General features: G+C 36.6%; 1 protein-coding gene across 5 annotated transcripts in view; it reads left to right on the top strand.

Annotated features, from left to right (window-relative positions):
* Nucleotides 1-19829, top strand: part of R3HDM1 (R3H domain containing 1) — a 62690-nt gene that overhangs the window by 23843 nt on the left and 19018 nt on the right. For 2 of the 5 annotated variants that reach the window (XM_083349496.1, XM_083349497.1), the window contains 12 exons: nt 1525-1633; nt 1717-1812; nt 2991-3028; nt 3147-3197; nt 3337-3563; nt 6865-7119; nt 7809-7963; nt 8355-8456; nt 9486-9749; nt 10889-11012; nt 17609-17763; nt 18066-18214. In XM_083349496.1, coding sequence (XP_083205622.1) covers nt 1525-1633; nt 1717-1812; nt 2991-3028; nt 3147-3197; nt 3337-3563; nt 6865-7119; nt 7809-7963; nt 8355-8456; nt 9486-9749; nt 10889-11012; nt 17609-17763; nt 18066-18214 — 1725 coding nt within the window. The remainder of the gene's footprint in view (nt 1-1524; nt 1634-1716; nt 1813-2990; nt 3029-3146; nt 3198-3336; nt 3564-6864; nt 7120-7808; nt 7964-8354; nt 8457-9485; nt 9750-10888; nt 11013-17608; nt 17764-18065; nt 18215-19829) is intronic. The other 3 variants (XM_083349499.1, XM_083349500.1, XM_083349498.1) reach the window with 2 other exon arrangements.

Below are 19829 nucleotides of genomic sequence, written 5' to 3' on the forward strand. Positions count from 1 at the left end.
TCCGAAGTGCCTGCTAATTACATTCTGGCATTCAATAATTCTTAGGTAGTGTTTGAGAATTATTTCATCATTTATAATGCAATTCGGGAATTAAAAAGAAACTTGATCCTGCTTTTTTGCAAATTTCTCAAGTAACAAGTCTATGAGGACATATAACTTTGTATGTTTTTATGGACCACAATCATAATTATTTCTAACACCTTGAAAAAGATTTACAAAAGTTTCTTGGTACCCTGGAAGTTGGATGTTTAAAAGCTAAAAGTATCTCGTGATTTCATTAAAAGTAGGACTCTACAACCGTAGGGGTGTACAGGTTTGTTCTGAAATCTTTCTTTGCCCCTAAAACATTCATTTCTCTGCCTCCGTGTCTTTCAGTAATAGGCAAAAATTAAAGAATCCACAGAAAAAAGGGTTTTTTTAAAAAATGGGATAATAAGCAGTATATCAAAACTAAGGCATTGAAAACTGAATTAGCCCAGATTTATCACCTTATGCTTCATTATTAAACATTTATTTTTGTGAATTAATAATTAATTAATAATTTTCTGAAAATAGTTGGAAATGTAACAATCATGTCAGCTTATTCTTTTGTATTTAGTGATATTATAAAGTCTGGCAATTTTGGAAAATGACTTAAAATGAAACAAATTCTAAAATTTGAATTCCTTTTCCATTCTCCCATCTTTTTATTAAATATCATTAAACCTTATATTTCTTTGAAGTAACTGGATACGCTAACTGCTGGATACATTAACTCGGTGCCTTGCATCGGAACACACATACAATTCCTTCAGCGGAAAAATGACAGATCAAGATGTAGCAGCTCCAACGTCGGTATCAGATTCTCTGCATAGATTTCTGTTGTGACTCAGGGCCAGCCTGTGGGTCCGACAGCCGGCTCCGATGTATCGAATGACTCAGATGAGGGGGAGGAGGGAAACGAACCGGCTGATGATGGTTTGGAGGCTTTGCAGAGCCCTCAGCCGGGGACCTCTTCTCAGCTGCGTTGGCCCGAGAGTGCGGAGGAAGATGACCCACAGCTGGCCCTGTTCAAGGACGCCCGACGCAGGAGGCAGTTGAGCAGGAACAAACAAAGAAAGGCTGTGGGACTCCTCGGGAGGAGGCACAGGGAGACCACGCCCTGAGCTCTCTATAAAAGGAGTGTTTGGGGAGGGGCTGGTTGCTGAAAGCAACTTTTCCGCTTGAGAAGACAAGCTCTAGTGTTTTTGTTAACTGCGTAATTAAATCTTGGCAGATGCCTTTTAGCCTTGGACGCTCTCCAGTCTCTTCTTTCTGAATAGGGGTTTGCCTTACTACAAGGCCAGAAGAGGGCTGGTTCAGAACAATTTCCAATGTGTGAAAGAAAAGTAAAGCCTACAAGATATTCTGATAACCTTTATACCACTAAATGGCCTGTTGTCCACATGTATCTTACAGTTTTATTTTCCTCAAACCTAAGGACCACAAAAAACTGCCTGCATATTTATAATTATTTATTTTATTTTAATCTTTTTTTTCCAAAAGACCTGACCAGAAGTTTTGCGAACATATAAAAGATGAAAAAAGTGAAGATTTTCAAAAACGGTACATCCTTAAACGAGAGAATTCTAGTCTAGACAAAGATGATAATCAGGTAAATATGGAACATAACTGTGTCTTCACTGCATGCTTATATTGCACAGTGTAAATCAGCAATTAACAACTTATTTAATTTAGATGCGAATACGATTAAAAGATGACAGAAGAAGCAAATCTATAGAAGAGCGAGAAGAAGAGTACCAGAGAGCTAGAGAACGAATATTTGCACAAGATGTAGGTATTAAGGAATGTCCACAGTATCTTTGACTATGTGTAAGAACAATAAAGTTAAAGTGCATAATTAAAGTGCTCAAAATATTTCGAAAAATTGTCTCTGCATTCCCATTCATGATTGCATCAAGAGAACATCTATAAAGTAGTGGATAGAGGAACAGATTGGTTCTCAGACCCTAGGCTGGGGGTAGTGATGATGATATACATGTATACATATAGTATCACTGCTACTTATCTCCTCCTATGAGATACTGTTTAATTAAAATGCTTCCCGCTCTTATGGAGAGATTGTTCATAACAATTATGTCTAGTCATGGATGTTGTAAAGTCTGGGCATCTGTTTATGCAGGTGATAGTCATATACTTGTTTGAATCATTCATATTGTGGTAATTTTGCATTTTCTAAGAACAGTAGCCAAGGCTCAGAGATGGTAGGTTGACAGGTTTCAAATTAACTTTAAAATTAAGAGTACATCCAAAAATTGTTTGTCCAGCTTCATTTTCTCCTAGGTTGCAAATAAAAGATAGTGAAACGAAGAGTAATAAATCCTGCTGTGGTTTTCCTCTGTTTCTCTATAACAGAGAACAGTCACACCCCTGATGAGTTGGCTGTGGTGCATTGGCTGTGGCGAGTTGCAAGACAACTCGCAGACAGCTTGTCACAGCCAACCTAATGGAGCCAATTTCCCACAGCCAACTTGTCCCGGGACAACTCGCTATGGGCAACTCACCACCAGCAAACTCGCCTTGGGACAATTTTAACAATTCAATGATTTAAAATAAATAATTATTTTAATTTTTCTCATTCACATTTCATTCTGCCTCTCCTTTTACATCCTTTCTTTAAAGATTCTGATCCACCATTTCTTTGATATTAGTGTAACTCTTGTCCCGCAGTGAGTTGTCCCATGGCCTTGGTGAATTGTTATAGACCCTGCACGTTCTGTTGACTAGCATTTGCATTTTGTTTCTTTGCTCCCCATTTGTTATATTTAAAACCTGTCTGAATGATCACATTGGCCTGGCTGAAGGATTTGGTAATCTTTCTTTAATAATTGCTTGCAACTGGTTACCAGTTGTTGTTTCCACCCAGGTGTTTATACATTTATTTCAACATGGATTGATGATAGAATCGTTTAATGGTGGTGATTTTTATTCTACATTTGTTTCTTCCCCAGTCACTGTGTTCCCAAGAGAATTATATTATTGACAAAAGGTAAGCATAATCAGTATTTATTTATTTTATTTATTTATTTAAAAAAAAGCTTTGTTTTTTTTTCTAAATACAAATGAGAGAAAGTACTAAGCTACAATTTTATTGAACACGCCAACAGAATTCAAGAGGATGAAGCCAACAGTACCCAGCAAAGGCGACAGATATTTAGGTACCGAATGAATTATTTTTTTAAAATCCCAAAGCATTCTGCACGTATTTCTATTTCTTTTTTTTCTTTTCTTTCTTTTTTTTTTTGATGCTTTGACGAAGAGTCTTCCATCTTTAAAAACTAACCTTGTGGATTACAGAATCAACAAGGATGCTTCAGGGAGATCGGCAAACAGTCTCCAGAGCAGTACAGACAATGAGCTAAAATACTCGGAACCCCGTCCATGGAGCAGCACGGACTCGGACAGCTCCCTTCGCAGTTTGAAGCCCCCTGTGACCAAAGCCAGCAGCTTCAGTGGGATTTCTGTCCTGACGAGAGGCGATAGCACAGGAAGCAGCAAAAGCACTGGCAGGCTATCCAAAACAGGTACCACTGGAAAACACTTAAGTCTAGGGAATAGCTAGGTAGCCTGCAAAAAGCACCCCCTGCCCACCCAGTTTTTGGAAAGTGCCTCTTTGGAGTTTGAATCACTTAAGTGTTAGACACACCTTTGGTAGCATTTTGAATAGACCAGAAAGGACTGTGGCTATTCCTGATCCTACCAATGTTTTGAATTGTTTATCAATAAAACATCTTTTAATGAATTGCATGCCTTAATTGGAGGCTGTCGATCTTCTGCATTTCGACCACTGTTAACCCAGCCAGCTTCGTAGGCTAGTAGACCAGGATGAGACCTTGAAACAACTGTTAAGTAGTAGTAGAGACTGGAAATGCAGTGTTTCTCTCGTGCTTGCCATTTCAGGGAATTAAAATTTTGTCAACAGTGACTCAAGCTATAACATTGCAAGAGGGTTTCAGGTATGTTTTAGGAAGTTTCTTTACGAATTAACATTGAGAGCTTCTCCTAAGTTTAGTCTTCTAAAATGATTTTGAGATAGACACTGCTATCTTAAAATACTCTAAAGATTCCTTGATCTGAATAGCAATGGAGGGATGCTTTCAGGAGATGCATACAACAATAAGTTCTACATTATATTTTAGATACGATTTATGGAGATTTATAGCTCCATACCTGTGAGTAAAGTAAGGCAATTATGCCCTTCCTTTTGTAGCTCCATATGTTTCGTGGTTGATCAGGGATTACTTCGAAATTCAGTACAATCCTTTGCCTATTGTTAATATGTCTGAAGCCTAAGTAGGCACTATTGGAGAAGATGAATCTAGACACTAACTCAATAAAAGCAAATCCTTATTTCTTATGTCCATTTTTAGGCTGTATCAGCTTCGACGGAACTCCAAATCTCTTTTGGAGCTTTTATCAAGTTTGCTAAGTAAAATTGTTTTGTTATTAGGCATGATTTTTAAGGGTTAATTTTACTGGCACAAGTGTGCATTATGAAATTTTCAGTCATATTAATACAAGCAAGTGAATATTTTTATGGATACCAAAAGTGATGGTGATCCAGATGAGAGCTAGAACCTGACCTTTTCTGCCTAGGAAAATGTCCCTTTAGGCTCTTTTTGATGGATAAAAAGTTATCAGTCATTTTCTTGTAATGGTATAAAATCAGGGGTGTCCAGGCTTGGCAACTTTAAGACTTGTGGACTTCAACTCCATAATTCCCCATGCTGACTGGCAAATTCTGGGAGTTGAAATCCACAAGTCTTAATGTTGCCAAATTTGGAGAACCTGGTATAAATGACCTGACATCCTTTTTAAAAACATTAAAATATCAAGAATTGGGATTACATTACTGATCTTTTCCCCCCACCCCAAAAAAATTCATTTCAACTCCTGATTTCATCAAATGTTCTTTAGTAGGATTTTTAAGCATTCCTTTTGATTTTCTGAACTTGGAACACCCCAAACTTGACAATAAATTTCCACTTGGGACCTCACTTGCATATAGATTGCCAAATACATCTTTATCGGACTCTTGTAAGACTGCCTAGCTTTTTCAGCCTCATGTTTGGCCTTAATTATTGACAAGAAATTGATTAAAAAGGTAAAGGTTCCCCTGCACATGCATGCTAGTCGTTTTCAACTCTAGGGGCCGGTGCTCATCTCCGTTTCAAACCCAAAGAGCCAACGCTTGTCCGAGGACACCTCCGTGGTCATGTGGCTGGCATGACTAGATGCCAAAGGCACACAGAATGCTGTTACCTGACTGCCTAGCTTTTTCAGGCTCATGTTTGGCCATAATTATTGACAAGAAATTGATTAAGAATGGTCTAATTGACCCTGAATTTGGACATAATGAGGTGTCGTGAGCGTTAAGTCTGTATCCTTTCTTTTTTGACATGTACTGTTATAGTCAACTTTCAAAGTCTGTTTCAAAGTATTTCAGTCACCTCCAAGCTGCACAACACAGCTTAAATAGGGAGACTATTTGTGGTAGCTTAAAGGAAGAACTATATTAAGGATACAGAACAAAGGGGGAAAAAACAAGGAAGTGTGTGAATTTGTAGTTTTTAGAATTCTGCTTCATTTTACAACCCAATCGGTTCAATTTGGCATTTTTTCATAATGATTGAAAATAAGGGGGGAAAAAACACTGGTAAAATACGGCTGGGGTTTTAAAGCAGCTCAACAGCTTCACAGCAATTTTGGGCTCTTGGCAGAAAATCTTCTCTTCTTCTTTTCTGAATTATGAACATCCCCCTCCATTGCTTTGGGAGAAGGCAATAAGAATACTAGCTGGACTTCACTTACGGCTAGCATTCAGAATGTTTAAGTTTCTGGGAGCAAATAACTACTCTAAATTTGCTCCTGAAGGAATTTGTAGCAGGATTCTTCTAGATCCTTATTCTTAAAATAGGGTTCTCTTTTTTGTGTGTGAGCCCAAGTGATACGATAAGGATATCTTGTGAACCTATATATTTGATATTAATGAAGAAGAGCTTTGATAGTGGAGGGTTTTTAAAAAATATATAAAGAAAATTGTGCTATAATGTGAGTACAACCAGTATAGCAAACTAATCACTTTCATTTTGGTTTGAAGCCATTTATTAATGTTTAATCTTTAGGTTATAAGACTTGCTTTTTATTGATTTGAATATCAATAAAAAATAAAAAATAAGGCATTTTATTTGTTATGTGAAGACAAAGTAAAAGGCAATCCAAATGTATTTCTCAGTAAATAAAAAAAAACTTGCTGTTTCATCAGAGAAACATATTTTTAGTTTTCTACAAACATTTAAAATAAGTCCATTTTGGAATAAACCTGTGCATATTCTTAATGTATTTAAATCAGTAAGATTTAAATCCAGGGCTGGAATCATTAAGATTAGTTGACAATACTAACAAGTTAAAATTCTGTAGACCCAACTTTTCATCAGCTTTGTATGCATGGGGCTTTGTAGATGGGTCCTTTGAATGCTACTTTACACTTCAGTTGCCTCCAACATCTCAACCTGATACTTCATTGAATAGATATTTGTTGTAATTATTGATAATAATAAGACTGTTGCCATCCTGCTTTATTGCCATTTGCATGGCTCCAAGGCAAAATTGATGCAGTGGGTCATTAGTTCTCCCTCATTGTGTGGCATTTGGAGTAGATGGGAATCTAACCTGGAGAAGTTGCAGTGGGGTTTGGGGAAGTAGGCTGTTGTAGTTCAGGCTGGGAGTTACTTGGATAACTTTAGATAGCAACCTGCCTATTTAAATGTGAATGCTGTTACTCTGTCTCTAGGTAAAATCCATTTCTCATTACTCCTTTCCTAGGTTCAGAGTCTTCTAGTAGTGTAGGGTCATCCACGGGTTCTCTTTCTCACACCCAGCAACCTCTTCCAGTCACAGCTCTCAGCCAGCCTTCTCATGGCACATCTGCCGTCTATCCAACTATCAGCACTAGTAGTTCTCTTTCCTTTGATGGTGGCATAAGTGGGCAAGTGGCGTCTTCTAGCGGTAGCTTCTTTTTGCTTCCCTTGGAAGCGGCAGGCATACCACCTGGAAGTATTCTGATCAACCCTCAAACAGGTTGGTATCCAGTTGTGGGTGTCAGTTTGTCTGTCTTTCTCTCTCCCTTTTGTGTCTCTGTCTCGAATAACTGACTTGACAACAATGTTTTAGAAATGTGTAGTGTTTCCACGAACCGTTTGCCCTTCCCTCTGCTTCCCAATATTCTTTTCTCTTTTTCTTTTGGAAGATGTATGCATTTTATTCCTCCCCGGAGTAGATATGCAGTGATGTTTTGAAAAAAAATAAAATAAAATTATAAACTCTGTTTTCAGTGGCATTTTTGTTTTAATTTCTTTTGCATCCAATGTTTAAAATTGCACACTAGTAGAATTGCGAAGTATTATATTTGGCTTTTTTTTTCTTGCACTGTTTTCTTCCTTTTCTCTTTTCTTCTTGCACTTTTTTCTTCTTTCTTATTCTGTCTACATTATGCTGCAGAATCAACTGCTAAAAGAAGCAATGTGTGAATAAGACAGCTTATAATATAATTGTGCTGCAAATAAATAAATAAATAAGCAAGCCAGATAACACGTAGACTGGATATTCTAATAATGTATTATCTGTAATATAATAAAATACTAGCTAATTTATATTCTGCTAACAAGCTGCCTTTTGCATTATTATTATTATTATTATTATTATTATTATTATTATTATTATTATTATTATTATTATTTTATTATTATTATACTACAATTATCCTGTAGGTCAGCCATTCATTAATCCTGATGGCACTCCAGTTGTGTATAATCCTCCAATGCCTCAACAACCAATTAGAAACCAAGTGCCTGGACCTCCTCAGCCGCCGCCACCTCCCATACCACCTCAGCAACAGCCAGCAACCAATCACATCCTCTCACAGGTGCTAAGATCAAATACGAATGTTCGGTCTATACTTGATTAAACAAATAGTTGCTTATTTTTTTATGGTTTACGGTTTAAGCCTTGGTGAAGGAAGATACATTTTCTTAAAGCCATTGGGTGTTTGATTTGTATGTGTTTAGTTTATTGTAAGCTTGCCCATTGTTGTCATCTTCTCCCACTGATAGCTGAACCAGTGTTTATTGATTGATTCACCATAACCTGAGGCTTGCGTTAAAACCTATTTGTACAATTGATATTGAAGATCTCTTCTGGGTTTTTTTGTTTTGTTTTGTTTTTAAAAACTTTTATTTTACACAAAAGAAATATTCCTACTTTCATTTCCTCTTACTCAGTTGTTAACGCTGTATGTTCAACTATTGCTCCTTCAGCCTATCCGACCTCTTCAGCCTTCTTCACAGCCTGTTCAGTTCTCCACAGTCACTTATCCACCCCCGCTCCTGCCAGTCTCATCTACCCAGCAATATACTGTGGTATATTATCTTCTACTCATCTTTTCTCTGCATGACAGATTCTCTGCTAGGCTGGACGAATATATGAAATGTGCATGTGAAATGTAAATATTGACTGGCTGTAGCCTCAAAAGGTAATCCCATTATTGGCAGGAGCACAGAGAGAGAGAGAGCGGAAAGAATTAGGCTGGTCTACCTACTAGTTTGCCTAAAGGATATTTTTTAAAAAAAAAAAATTGGTTCCCTGATATAAAAAATGTGCTTGCTGATATTACCCTTGTGCAGCCTGTCAGTATTCAGTACACCTTTAAATTTGTTTCATATAAATGCCCTTCTTTCTTTTCCCTTCTATATCTTTCTCTTCTAAGGTATCTCATTTTCCATGACAGTGAAAGCTTTCTGTCAGGGCTTTAATGTTTGATGAGTGCCAGAAATTGTTTGGGTTTTTTTTGAGTTTTGCAGCCTAGCTGCATTCCTCAGATTTATAGACATCTAATCCATGTCTCAAGGTAGGTTCTCCATACATCAGTATCCTTGGTTGCCATTTTTGCTGTTTTCTTGATATTTTAACAGAAGCTAGATAGACAAACACAGCTTTTCATATAAATTGATTTTAATGGCGCTTTAGACAAATCCCTAGGGATAAAGCTATTAGTGTCTACTATTCAAGACAAGCGTTAGGTTAGCATTACAGGGCTATGATTTCCCATACCAGTCACTGGGAAATAGAGCAGGCAAGAGTTCTAAACTCTGTCTCATGCTAAAAGTTGTCCAATAAGACACTGGTTGACCTTTCAGGCTAACAATTCTCTACTGCCATCTTAAGTCTTTGCTTAGATGCAGTATGACTATTTTTAGATTCTTAGCTCTGTAATTCTCTCCTGTGTTCAACAGCAGGGTTGTGTGTTTACTTCCAAGATAGTTTTCGGTAATATAGCTTAATAGTTCTCCATAATTAAACCCTGTGATTCCTTGCTTTGCCTTGGTGTTAAACAACTTCTGCATTCTATATCTAAAGAATGCCTTTGGTTACTGTTTTACTTATTTCAGCAAGACAACCTAGGATCCCAACTTAGCCATATGAGTCTCTCCCGACAGCCATCTGGAGAAGCTGCCGATCCTCATGCCAACATGTTCCAGTCTACAGTAGTCCTCCCACCACCACAGCAATCTGGTTTTATCATAGCAACGGCCCCGCCACCGCCGCCACCGCCACCACCTGGCCAACCTACTCCTAACTACAGTGGATCCAGCCACCCTGTTAACCAGCAAGTTCTTCAGCAACAGGGATATATGCAGCAACCAATGCCACAGGTAGCAAGATATTTCTACTACGTGCTTGTAGAATTCAGTCAAGCTGGTGTTCCTGCAGTTTGGTTTACTCCTAGCCCGTAATAGGGTTTGGGTTTTTTGTTTCGTTTTTTCGTTTACTCCTACACTCAGTTTACAATGATTTAAAAAAAATACATGAAATAAAGGATAATTGGATGCACTTGAAATCAAAACCAAATTAACACCTGTTACATTCCCCCCCCCAGTATTACTTAGTATTAAGTAAGTAATTCTTAGCAAGCATATCTGTAGCCTGAAAGGAGAAGACTCTTTCCAAAGTATCCAACACTTGAGTGTCTGGCAATGTGGGCATCTTCAGAAGAACATATCCTAGTGATCTGAGTAGCTAGCCAGGTTTATAATGTGAGAGGCTACCTGGCAGAAAGTCAGGTGTAAGCCCTTTAAGAGTTCTAAGGCCAGGACAGGCATCTTAACCTGTGCCCAGTAGTAATTAGTAGCCAGGTTATGTATTTTAGTACCAACATCATATGATTCCTGTACCTTGCACTGGTTGCACGGGCTGCCTTATTGTATACAAATCTATAGAAACCGTCACGGAATAAATTATTGTAGACAGGCTTTATGACTTTATTGTCAATATGTATTGCTTATTCATTTAATTATAAAAATTTAAAACGTAACAAATTAGAACTTGACACGCCTTGAGCTGTACTCAGAATTCTACTCTTAAAAGAACTGTAGGCTTGTGACAATAATTAAATAATGATTTCATGGTAGATCCACTGTCAGTTTTATGTATTTGCAGTATTTTTTTTTTCTGAGAAAGAAGTAGCTGGTTATTAGAACTTATGAGATGTATTTAAGAATTTTCTGTGTGGCTGATAATATTTTTTTTTAATGTCTCCCTGACAAATTGTGATGCTTTATTATTTTCTGCTATATTGCAGATGAAGCCACTTTTAACATTTTGGGGAGGTGGCTTTTTTTCTTTTTAGCATTTAAAGAACATCCTTCCAGTACCTTTTGCTAAGCTTGGTTTTATTCTTTTCCAAGGTGTTTGTGGTTCTTTTGATCTGCCTACATCCAACACTATAGGAGAGATCTAATTTAGAAACATATGCATGGGTCTCTTATACATTAAACCCAACATTTTTTTTCAGATGCCAGCCTGTTACTGTGCTCCAGGCCAGTATCCACACTCCAGTCAACAATATCGGCCAGTTACTTCAGTTCATTACAACACACAGCAAAACCAGCCACTGCCACAGCCTGCTCAACAGACAGGTTTGTGGTGCTTTCTCCCCTTACTTCTTGTACCTTTGACTGTTTCAGGTGACTAGGCAAGGCAGGAAGAAGTAACGTAAAATATTTTATAGAGGGAAAAAAAACCCATATGACCAAAATTCTTCCTACTGGTAGGAATGCATATTTTAAATTGTCTGCGTTCAGTAAATCCTATGAGGCAGAATTCGAAAGGATAATTATTTGCTTAGAAAATCAAACCAAAAAAAAAATCAAAATATCCTTTGATCACCCTTATTTGTAAATAATTTCCAGCAAAAGGCCAGAGTGAAATAATTTTTTTTTCTTATCAAAGAACTAACACTATAATTTAGCATTTGTTCTCTTCATCAGTTTTATAAACAAATTTTACCGGATCTTGAATGAATGAGATATATCTTACATTCTTCATGGTGTACTTTTTGGCGGGATTTTTTTATTGTTTGTTGGGAGGTTGATGGATGGAGTTTGTCTTCTGTATAAATCAATTTTGTTTCTTGCCTCTCCTGTATATTTTCCTGCTTTTATTTGAATCATTAATGCCATTACAGATTGACTTTTATAGCTAAGAAGGTTTGTATGCCAGATGATTTAGTTTTTGTATGCATTAAGTATAAGAACCACTTATACCGAGCCCCATATATAATAAATTGGAAAAAAAATCTGTTAAAATCCACATGAAACTTGTGCTTTCTGGTATAACATTTCTGAAACAAAATGTTTTGCCTTGCCTCAGAAACTAAGCTTTAAAGAGGTTGGGCAACTGCAGTTTGACCTGTAGCTTCTGTTCTTCCGTTATTATTGTCTTGGATGATAGCAGTTACAGTCCAGAACATCTGCATCAGTTTGCCTTTCCTTCTTTTATAAATATTCTTCTGAAGACATTATTAACTCTTCCTATGTTTTTCCTAGACTGATAAATTAGAATATATATTTTAGATGCTTTTGTTCAGCGATAATGGGTTAAAGTATAAAACTATTGTCCAAAAAGAAATGGTTGCCTTGATTTATCTCTTCAGAGGTGATCAAGTCTTTTACTTGCATTTACCAACATGGACATTTGTTTTTCATTATGGTTAACTAGCAGGATGACTGTTGGAAAACACACAGTAATTGGTTCTTTTATGACTTCACACTAAAATTGAAGAAGGGGCCTTTGCTCTTTGCTGAGTCTGTTAAATCATTGCAGCAATTATCTGGACTTGAGACCTGGAAAGCACTGCATAAATTTCAATAAAAATAAATTTTATTAACTTTGCTTTCTCAGCAGAAATGAATCTGAAATAATTTGGCTTCTGTGTTTTAAAAGAAACCCCTTTATAGAGCATTTCAGTGGTGATAAGAGGTTTTAATACATTTATGAAATTATAAAATTAAAACTAAAGTAAAATTGCGCCTTTGAAATCCGACATATATTTCAATAGTAACCCTGACGCTAATATCAAGGGAGCTAATTCAGTTGCAGTTTTTGGAGTTATTAATTAACAATGAGTGACATAAATAATTTCATTATCCCCATTGTTTGCTTTTGTTTGGTATTGTTGGAGAATTCTATCTTCATTAATGTTTAGAGTGATTAGCGCTTTTTGTGGTGTGACAGTGTCTTGCAGTCTCAGGTGGTTTTGTTTGTTTAATTTGAACAAATCAGATTTGATCTAGACTCGGATCCATAGCATGTATTCTATTTTTTTATTTCTTTCTATAGATATTTCTCCCTTTCCCCCTCAGTCATGAAGTATTTGTAGCTAACAAGAATGTATACATTATGTAGATATTAAAATTCCTGCGTGGTTTCTGATGCATCTTTTCATGCAGCCCTGGATATTGCTTTTGATGAAACACAAATATATAGTGGGTTATCGGACTGAAATATTTACCACTTGATTCAATATTCTATATTTCCTGTTACATGAATCATGCAGATTTTACTAATCTGTGCTTGCTATGGTGAAGTGTTTTAACCAAAAGGTTGGAATGAGGTTTTTTTTTTCAAGAAGCAAATGCTGAAATAACGACAAAATTTGGTGAAAAGTTCATCCTTCTATCCTGTGCCTTTAAGCACAAATCAGGAACCTTTGGGAATTTTTTTTATTTTTATTTTTATTATTTATTTGTTTGTTTGTTTGTTTATTTTTCACATTTCTTAACCACCCATTTCCCTCAGACGGGTGCTCAGTTTTCTCAATTTCCATCTATCTTAATTATGAATTCAGAGGATTCATAGTTAAGATAGATGGAAACTGAGCAAAGGAGATCTGGTTTGAATTGGATTAAGCATTAGATTTCAGGGCAGTGGGAAGGGCAATGCTGAGTATAAAATATGCAAAACCTGTTGGAAAAGATGCTGATTGAAATATGTGGGCCTATTGGGAAAAAAAATCAAAAAAATCACATTTGAACTGTTGGTATTGAACATTTGCTATAAGAAGGATAAACAAGACTTTACATCACAAGATTGAAAAATGCATTATAATCAGTCCAGTCCGTGATGAAAACACTTGTATTCTGAGCACAATTCTATGTGTGTCTCTGCAACAAACAGCCCGTGTAGAATAGATCGGTTTTATCTTGAGCTGTTGGATTCGGGGCCGTAACACTGTCTGAGAGGGTTACATATCTCACAGTGAACCGGTCTCTTTTTCAGCTGCTTCCTGGCTTCCTTTGTAAAGGGGTTGCAGGTGCATCTGTCTTCGGTTGTGACTTTCTTATCAAGGATTGTGTTCCCCCCTTTAAAAAAAAAATAGGCTGATCTTCTTCCTTCGCCCTCAGATACTCCGAGAAAGTATCAGGAAATGTAATGTCCAGGGCAGGAATATTTTAGACAAGTGTTTTGTCTTTATGTGGTCTGTTTTATTTGTCCTGCGTTCTTTTGTTTTTTTAGAATCCTGCCGTGGTTTGAAATTTTAATGCTTTAACAGAGGCTGTGCGTCTTTCTAACTGATACATGTACAATATGTGGGTTTTGGATACTGGAAGCCGTTTCCTTACTTAAGGACACTCACGATCTAGAACTACTGTTCATTCTTTGTAATCTCTGAGCATCAGTTTTGAACCATTCTTTCATAGCCTGGCTGCAAAATATAACCATCTGTCTCAGCAGATGCTCTTTCTTTTCCTGCCGAATGCTGTGTTTCTTTCTTGCCATTTGGTACGCTGAGGAGGAAGAGTGCAGCTAAAAATAGCAAGGTGCTTTGGAACCCAGGGCAGAAATATGTTAGCAGTCCATTTATATTGTCTTAGTCCTTCTCTCAGCATGGAAAATTGATTTTTACCAGTACGAAAGTGCCAGAAGACTCAGAATAACTTTCACAGCTACACCGCAGTCCCTGAGAAACAGAAATGTTGAAATAGTATTGCTTCGGCAACTTTAGGGTATGCATCCAATTATATGTTAATGTGCAATTGGTGCCCAAGAATAATTTATGTTTTATTTTGCAGGGTCTATTGGGTTGCCAAATATTTTTCCAAATATTTAAAGAGAGGGACAAGAACATCCTGATTTTTAGGAAGTGGATGACTTTTTACAGATTCTAAAAATCTAATGCAAGATCAGACCGGCTTTAGTAACTGGAATAGGAGACCAGCAGGAAGAGCCACAGCTGCAGGCTAAACTGGGAAATGAAAATGTTGCTTGTAAAACAAGATACAACATGGATGATGATGTTATATTTTCAGTTGTGTCCGACTCTTGGCATGGCGTTTGGCTTTTTAACTTATTTATGTTTTTAGCATATATAGCATATTCATCTTCTATGATTGTAAGCCGCCCAGAGTTACCTTGTGATAGGATGGGTAGGCAATAAATTTTATAAACAAACAAACAAATAAATTCTGTGGGAGTGAACATTTAAAAAATTAATTGATCTCCATTTGTTTATAGCAAATATTCTTCTCACATAAAAAATGTCCTTTTATTCATAGAAACATGGAAGGGAGGGAGGGAGGGAGGGAAGAAGAGATAATTTAATAAGAGACGAATTAGGAATTATAAAAAAAGGCTAAAGGGAATTATAAAAAAGTCAATCCCTTATTCAGGAATCAAAGGTTGCTGATTAAAAAACGTTAAAGCATTATTCTTGTGTTGAACATTTCTAGTGATGAGAGTGAAAACTAAGACACCAGCTCTGCTGTCTTCCATTAACATCTTAATTCCTTTTGGCAAAATGAAAATAAATGGTGGTGGTGGAATTTTTTTTTAAAGGGAAACATTCCCCTTAACAGCTCTTAACCTAATGACAATAAAGTTTGTTTTACTACCAAAAAAAATTAGGATTGTAATAAACCTTAATTGACTGCCAGAAAATTCAGAGAAGGCTGTCTATTGGGAAGGAATCCTCTTTCCCTTCACAAGAGTCTTGTAGCTTCCAATCTATACTCGGCTTAATCTTCATAATAAGTTACGTTTTGTTCCTTTAAATGAACTGTAAGAGGTTGGTTGATTGTCTGACAAGGAACCTGTGAATAATTTTCTAGTTGTGTGCAAAAAGTGAAGCCTTTTTTTCTAAAACTTGTTCCACTGAATAACAAAACAATGGTGTTCCATCTTAGTAGCTGTATTTTTTTTTCTTTGACTTGGATGAAGAACTCATTCTCACTATGAAACAGGTGCCTACGTTTGATCATCTTCTCGGTCTTCTTAAGTTGTTGTATGTCGACCTTGGCAATTTTCTGATGTGTGGACTTCAACTCCCAGAATTCCCCAGCCAACTAAGTTATCTGAAACCTACCAAGATCAAGAAACACTGGTTAAATAATTCAGAAAATCAAATCTGTTCAATTCTGCCTGAAGAAATGTGTTGTGTTTATATAATGCGATGGCTGCCTTTTAAATAACATCAATGAGAATTTAGAGATTTTTAGGTTTGCTGAAGAGGCTTCCCACTACCATTTTGATAAACAATTAGAAGAAAGCCTACTCTGTAAAATATATTCATACTCTTGGTATGTTTAGGGCTATTTTGAGTCTTGGAAAAATGATTTATATGTAGCCAGACAAATGTACATATGCAAAGCACTGTTATATTGTGCCATGAATCAGAACTAACAAATTATGTTTTAATGAAGCTAAAGTTGATAGATATTTCTATTTATCTGGCATAATTAGAACATAAAGTTGCATGTTGACTGCTGCTCAACAAATTTATTTATTTATTTATTTTTGGGACTTATATGTCGCCCTATCTCCCGAAGGACTCAGGGTGGCTAACAACAATAAAGCACAATAATACACATGTTAAAAAAGATTAAACTAACAAGCCCCAATGATAAAATGATAAAATATAAGTTTAGTTTTTATGAAAATAAAATACAAATGTATTTAGCTGAAAAATGTTGCGGTTATTATTTGTTGGAAGTTTTGACGGCCCTTTACACTCTGGTTTGACCACCTGTTTTGTGTTAATGGCTTAGCAGTTGCTGCCACAATCTGTCTTTCAGAGATCTTCACATGGCATCCTTCCCCTGTGTTAGGACTATCACAACCAGTGCTACCTTTCTGGCCATTAAGAGATATACATTTATAATTTGATCTCATGTCCATGTACTTTATAGGGATATAATTAATGAGTGCAGGCCGTCCTCACTAGAGATAATCTCACCTGAGAGAAGCAAAATGAAACTTTATTTTAAAATATAAGTAGCACTTTAGCATTTAGACTTATATACCGCTTCACAGTGCTTTACAGCCCTCTTTAAGCGGTTTACAGAGTCAGCCTATTGCTCCCAGCAATCTGGGTTCTCATTTTACTGACCTCGGAAAGATGAAAGGTTGATTCAACCTTGAGCCAGTGAGAATCGAACTGACGGCTGGCAGTCAGCAGAAGTAGCCTGTAGTACCACATTCTAACCAGTATGTTATCACAGTAAAATATTTATAGTTAAAAACTTCAAATATTAAGATGCCAGATGGATGGATGGATAGATAGATAGATAGATAGATAGATAGATAGATAGATAGATAGATAGATAGATAGATAGATAGATAGATAGATAGAGTAATGTAAGTTAAGGTAAGGCAAGGTAAGGTAAGGTAAGGTAGAGTTACAGGGTCACCAATCTAACAGAAAATCCACAAGACAGTACAAATGAGTAGACTAAGAAGTGAAAATATAGGAAGAGATGTTCCAGGCAAACTCCAAGATGGCACTAGTTATCTTACATGGGGAAAATACTTTAATAAAATGGAGTTGAATTCCATTTATTTCTTCAGAAAACAGGATTCTACAGATAAACCGTAACACAATGTTCCTAGCTAAAAAGATCTGTTTTCTAGAGATAACTGGCTATGTGATGTATAGCATCTCTCTATCATGAAATAGTTGGTTATATATCTACATCAGGCTGGTAGGCAGATTAGCTGGTTATGAATGTAAGCTTGTCGATAGTCATTCACAGCAAACCACAGCTAAGATTTTGGTCATTATCACAGAAATATTACAGAGTCATAAATTATCTCTGCTGTTTTATGTGACATTTTTTGAAGTATCCCATAGAAAAGTGGTGTAGTCATTATATTTAAAGAATACTTGGGTATATAATTTTTTTCCATGTTACCCTGTCATGCTACCCTATCCTTGTCTTAAATATTTGTATACTTGCAGGTTACCAAGTTATGCCTAACCAGCAGCAAAACTACCAGGGTTTAGTTGGTGTCCAGCAGTCACAAAACCAAAATCTAGTTGGAGGCCAACCCAACAACATTGGAAATCAGATTCAAGGAGTACTTGTTCCATATCCTCCCCTGCCATCTTATCAAGTAAGCCGTGTGATAGTGTTAAAACATAAGTAGCTTTGCCGAATACTGTTCTCAGAACCTTTTTGTCCTTTCTTCCAGTTCTGAATTGAAAGAGATTATTCTATCCAGATGAACGTTCACTTTTGTGGCTATCCATGTACAATTTGTAGTGGGTCGCCATAGCTGTTAGATTCTTACATACCTTTTTGGATACTAGGCTTCAGTATTCTTTGGTTGCCTTGTATGCTTCTTTTGTATGAACAATCTGCCATTATATATGTGTCTGCTCACTATTAGTGATCCTGACATACTCTAATTCTTAGGTCTCCATGGCTCCAGTTTCCCAAGGACTGTCCCAACAAACATATCAGCAGCCAGTGGTTATTCCCAGTCAGTCAAACCAAGGACTCCCCACATCAGGAATGCCTGTTTATTACAGCGTCATTCCATCTGGACAGCAGAATAATTTAAGGTGAGTGTAATTTAAGATTTTAGATTAGATTTTAGTGGGAGGTTGCTTTTTACTAAAAGATTGTGGTCAGAGAAGCCACAATACACAATGAAAAACAGTATCAATAACTTACAAACCCATTGAAGCTGAATTTGAATAATGTGGTATGATTTAATCCTTTTTTTAATGTCTGAGTAGGCTAAACCATTGTTTCATGTCAATGTTTCTTTTAAAAGGATATCTTTAGGGAGTATGAAAATGAGCAGAAGTTTTAATTGTGCCTGCTTAATTTTCAGAAATGACAGAATGGAATGGAGTGGTTTTTTAGTTTCAGAAACATTTTCTCCATATACAAATGTTTAATCATAGAGCAACCTCCTTTTTATGCTTGGAGGTTAAATTCCATATTTTACACTGCAGCGTCTGATTTGAGTTCTCATGCTTCATGTAATACATTTGCTCCATGTCCAGCAATTTGTATTGTGCTTCTTCCTTCCCTTCTGGGATGGAAAGCTATGAATCTGTTCTTTCCTCCCCTGAATGAGGCATGCGTGGAAGCTGAAACCCAAAGAAGCAAAAGCATTTTGAGATTTTTGTAGAAATTATCAGCAGAAAAAAGGGCATTAAGCCTCTTCTATTGGTTGAAATGCATCTATTTGATTTCAAAAAATTCTTGGACTCCTTCTGGTATTATATGGCTATCCGCTTCCAACGCACTCCTCAGTGGATGCATGCACTTATGTATTTTTAAAAGTTCACCTTCTCCACAGTACAAAGACCTTGGCTTGCTGCTCTGCTTTATATATAATACATGAGGTTCTGCCCTATTTCTCAATGGATGCCCAAAATAATCTCAAGTAATGTCCTCGGTCTTTCTACTGTTGAGGATAAATGAAGTGGTGAACTGCACTGCCAAGCAGGTGGAAGTGATCTTTCAAAAAAAAAAAAGAAGAAGAAGTTGCGTCTGTGTGTGTGTGTGTGTGCGCGTGTGCTACAGAAGGATCACAGAATAGTTAAATCGGCTAATGTCAGGGAATAGGAGTGAGTCACTCCTTGCTGTGAGATAGCGCTTCTCTAACGTCAGAGAAAACTACATTGGGAATTTGTAAAGCTATATAGAAGGGGAAAATGGAACATGGTGCAAATAAAGAGCTAGGGTTTGAGAATAAAAAAAAATTACTGTGCAGGATATGGGAATCGTGCCAGGTTTTTTTTTTTAAAGCATTAGCTTAATTTGCAAGCCATTTTCCATGAGCAAGAGAACGTCCTGGTGTTGGCTCCCAATTGCTTCCACTTTATTTTCCATGTTAGTGGAATGGCTAAATAAACCAAGAAATCTGTCTAGATTTATATTACATGGCGTCTCAGCTGGGATGGCTGGCTTGTTTCCATCTCAGTAAGAATGCCTCTTAAGGCAGACTTTGTTCTTGGGCTAAGATTCTGATTTTATTTTTTATTTTTTTTAGAAGAGCCATTAAGATAGGCAACCTAGTTCAGATGTAATGCCAAACAATGTATGGACAGAAATTCATTTCTAAAGCAAGCGTTGAGAAGAATTCTGGGTCTGTTGTTACTTTTTTAACCCATTATATGAATATGTGTGAGGGTGTACTTTGTTCTTAAAATAAACAGATTT

This window comes from Vipera ursinii (genome assembly GCF_947247035.1).
Source record: "Vipera ursinii genome assembly, chromosome: 1".
Lineage (NCBI taxonomy): Eukaryota > Metazoa > Chordata > Lepidosauria > Squamata > Viperidae > Vipera > Vipera ursinii.